Genomic DNA, 2836 nt, shown 5'->3' with positions numbered 1-2836 from the left:
GCTGTTATATCGATCCGGCAGCCGCGGAGTGTGCTGTAGGCACCCGTGAACAGCTGAGATGGGGGGGGGAGTTCGGTTTTTGGGGCTCTGGGTTTGGAAATGCCTCTGCTTGAAGCTTTACAGGCTTTGACCTCAGTGAGGGATCAGCCCCGGGGGATCGTGCGCAGCTGAGTTTGTCCATCCAAGACCCCAAGTTATTTGAGAGGGGTCGTAAAAGGAACAACCTGGAAAAGGGGGAGAATTAAGTGTCTGAATACGGAATAAGTGCGTACTCTAGGGAGAGGGCTGGCTGCTGACTCCTGACCTGTCCTGGAGGGTGGTGGAAGGATGGGAGAACTTCTGGAGGTCGTTTGGATATCGTTGGCCCTGTCACCACCCGTTCCCTCAGGAACCTGAATTTCCTCCCCTTATTTCACCTGTTTGTAGCACTTCAGAACATCTCTGGTGACTGGGTAACCACCTTGTACCGTAAATACTCTTTTTTTTCCCCCATGTACCCTCTGGGAATCATTTTTTCCCCTGATTCTGGATCTCCTCCTGAGTCTGTCGCTGGGTTGACACCTAAAAGGAAGCCGGGCTGAAGTTCAGAGCTTTGCAAAAGCAAAAAGCAGCTCGGGCGCAGCGCGAGCCGCCTCCGCTTGGCTTTGCCAAGACGTCGCCCTCATCCTGCCTTTCCCTTTCCTCCCCAGGGAGCTCAAACTGCGCAACTACGAGCCCGAAGATGAGGAACTGAAGAAGAGGAAGGTGCCGCAGGCCAAGCCGGCCTCAGGTGGGTGCATTCCCGGAGAGAATGAGGCAACGCTCGTGGCCTCTTTCGCTTCATCATCCTCTCTCCTGCCTGTTGCACAAGTGGGGTGTGTGTCCGAGGGCACCGAGTCCAGCCCCAAACCAGAGGGTTCCTACTCAAGAGAGGCTGAGCTCTCACTGGAGGATTCTCAAGGAGGTTCAAGCTGCTTTTTGTTTGAATAACCTTTAAACAAATATTAGTCAGGAGTCCGGGGCTGCTGTTTCCTTGTGCTGAACTTCTGCGTTGCTCTTGAGAGAGATATTAAGGGTAAAAAGTTCCCTTGATCTTGAAATACTGAGTCCTCCCGGAAGAGATTTCTTTTAAAAATGCCCCGAATGAAAAGGCTGCCTTTGAGAGCGTGACACAGATGTAGTGGGTAAGAATGCTGATGCTGCACTTCCTTTATCCTTTTGTAAAAGTTGAAAACTTCACCTGACTCTTCTCCGTGTGTCGGGAAACGGCACTTTCGGATATTTCCAGTCAAATTTGTGCTCTCTGCCAGCCCATCTTTGGAGCTGCAGTGCCCGTCGGCTGCGATTCCTATTTCTGGAGGAACCAGCCTGTCTGTCTTCAGACGCTTCGTGCAGGGACTGGGGAGGGAGAGGAAGACAGAGGAGCCCAAGTTGAGGGATGGAGGGCAGGTTTCCTCGCGTGCTTTTGCCATCATCCCCATTATCTTGCAGACTTTTTTGTAAGCTCTGAGCTGGAGCTTGAGTCCTCCAAGATATCTCAGGTGGTGGGGCCTTGTAAATGAGTCACGGTGAGTCAAACCCCAGTTGAAACACCTGCGGAGCAGCCGAGCCCTGCAGGTCTTAAGGAAAAAAGGGCTTGAACCCAGCAGATTTCTCGCTGCTGTTGCTGTTTGTGACATTTAATGGTTTGCATCATTTCCGGATGAATTTATTTTTTTTTAGGCCTCTCCAAAAGGGTTTGGGTGGCGGAGGGACTCGTGCACCCACGTGTAGTTGCCCAGACGTGCCGTGCTCTTGAGGCAAATCTGTTCCAATGGGCTTTTCTAAAAGCTTTTGTGAGCCAAGCCCAGAGCTCTGGTGGGTTTCATTGTGCCTCGTCCCCTCGGTGATGCTGGTCCTGTTCCCCCATCTAGTGGAAGACAAGGTGAAGGACCAGCTGGAGGCCGCCAAGCCGGAGCCCATCATCGACGAGGTGGTACGTATGTTTGGAGCAGCTCTCTGTGTCCGAGCTTGAACCTCACCTGCAGCTCTCACTGGGTGTCTCCTCTTCCTCCCTAGGATCTGGCAAACCTGGCCCCCAGGAAGCCGGACTGGTGAGTGCCTGTGGAGCCCCGCTCCTGGCAAAGGGATGTTGGTGTCAGCGGTGGGTGACCTTTACCTCGATGTTGTCCAAGTTGGGTTAAAATTGCTAAAAACAGGAATCCCAGCCCTGCTGTTGAGGACACAAAGCACAGGGCTGTCCTCCCTCTTCCTGCTTACACCCAGCGACCCGCCCCGTCCCTGTGGGGTGCTTGTCACCCTGGTGGCCTCAGTGACAAGGGATGTGGGGGTGATTTACCCGTGAGCTGCCCGGCTGGTAGACACAGGCTCTGATCTGTGGTGCTCATAGGAGGGAGAAGGAGTTTCTCTTCCACGGGGGCGAAGATTTGTTCTGATACGGTCACTCTCCTCCCCAGGGATTTGAAGCGAGATGTAGCCAAGAAGCTGGAGAAGCTGGAGAAGAGGACGCAGAGAGCCATCGCCGAGTTGATACGTGCGTGACGGTGCGGCGAGGGGTGGCGGATGCCGTCACTGGTTGTTCCAGAGGGATTACACGATCCTTACTGGGAGCTCGGTGCCTCGCTGTTGGGCCAGGGAGGGACTGGTGGAGCTTGATCCCTTTCCCAAAAGCATCTATGATGCTGCTGGTCTCGAGTAACTTCCTGGAAGCCAAATGCACACTTGGCTCGCGTGGTGGGGAAGGCAGTATCACATAGAATCACAGAATGTTGGGGTTGGAAGAGACCTCTAGAGACCATCCAGTCCAACCCCCTGCCAGAGCAGGGTCACCCAGAGTAGGTCCCACAGGAACGTGTGC

The 2836-nt window shown here is 54.0% G+C and overlaps 1 protein-coding gene across 1 annotated transcript in view; it reads left to right on the top strand.

Moving 5' to 3' along the window:
* Positions 1–689: 689 nt before the first annotated feature.
* The window catches only part of CCDC12 (coiled-coil domain containing 12), a gene marked incomplete at its 5' end in the record, with an annotated part of 2690 nt that continues 543 nt past the window's right edge, over positions 690–2836 (top strand). The window contains 4 exons of the mRNA XM_009871550.1: positions 690–769; positions 1893–1954; positions 2038–2072; positions 2436–2512. Of these exons, the coding sequence (XP_009869852.1) occupies positions 690–769; positions 1893–1954; positions 2038–2072; positions 2436–2512 (254 nt within the window). The remainder of the gene's footprint in view (positions 770–1892; positions 1955–2037; positions 2073–2435; positions 2513–2836) is intronic.

Source organism: Apaloderma vittatum, unplaced genomic scaffold (genome assembly GCF_000703405.1).
Source record: "Apaloderma vittatum isolate BGI_N311 unplaced genomic scaffold, ASM70340v1 scaffold35636, whole genome shotgun sequence".
Classification (NCBI taxonomy): domain Eukaryota; kingdom Metazoa; phylum Chordata; class Aves; order Trogoniformes; family Trogonidae; genus Apaloderma; species Apaloderma vittatum.
This window is presented reverse-complemented; position numbering and strand designations above follow the sequence as displayed.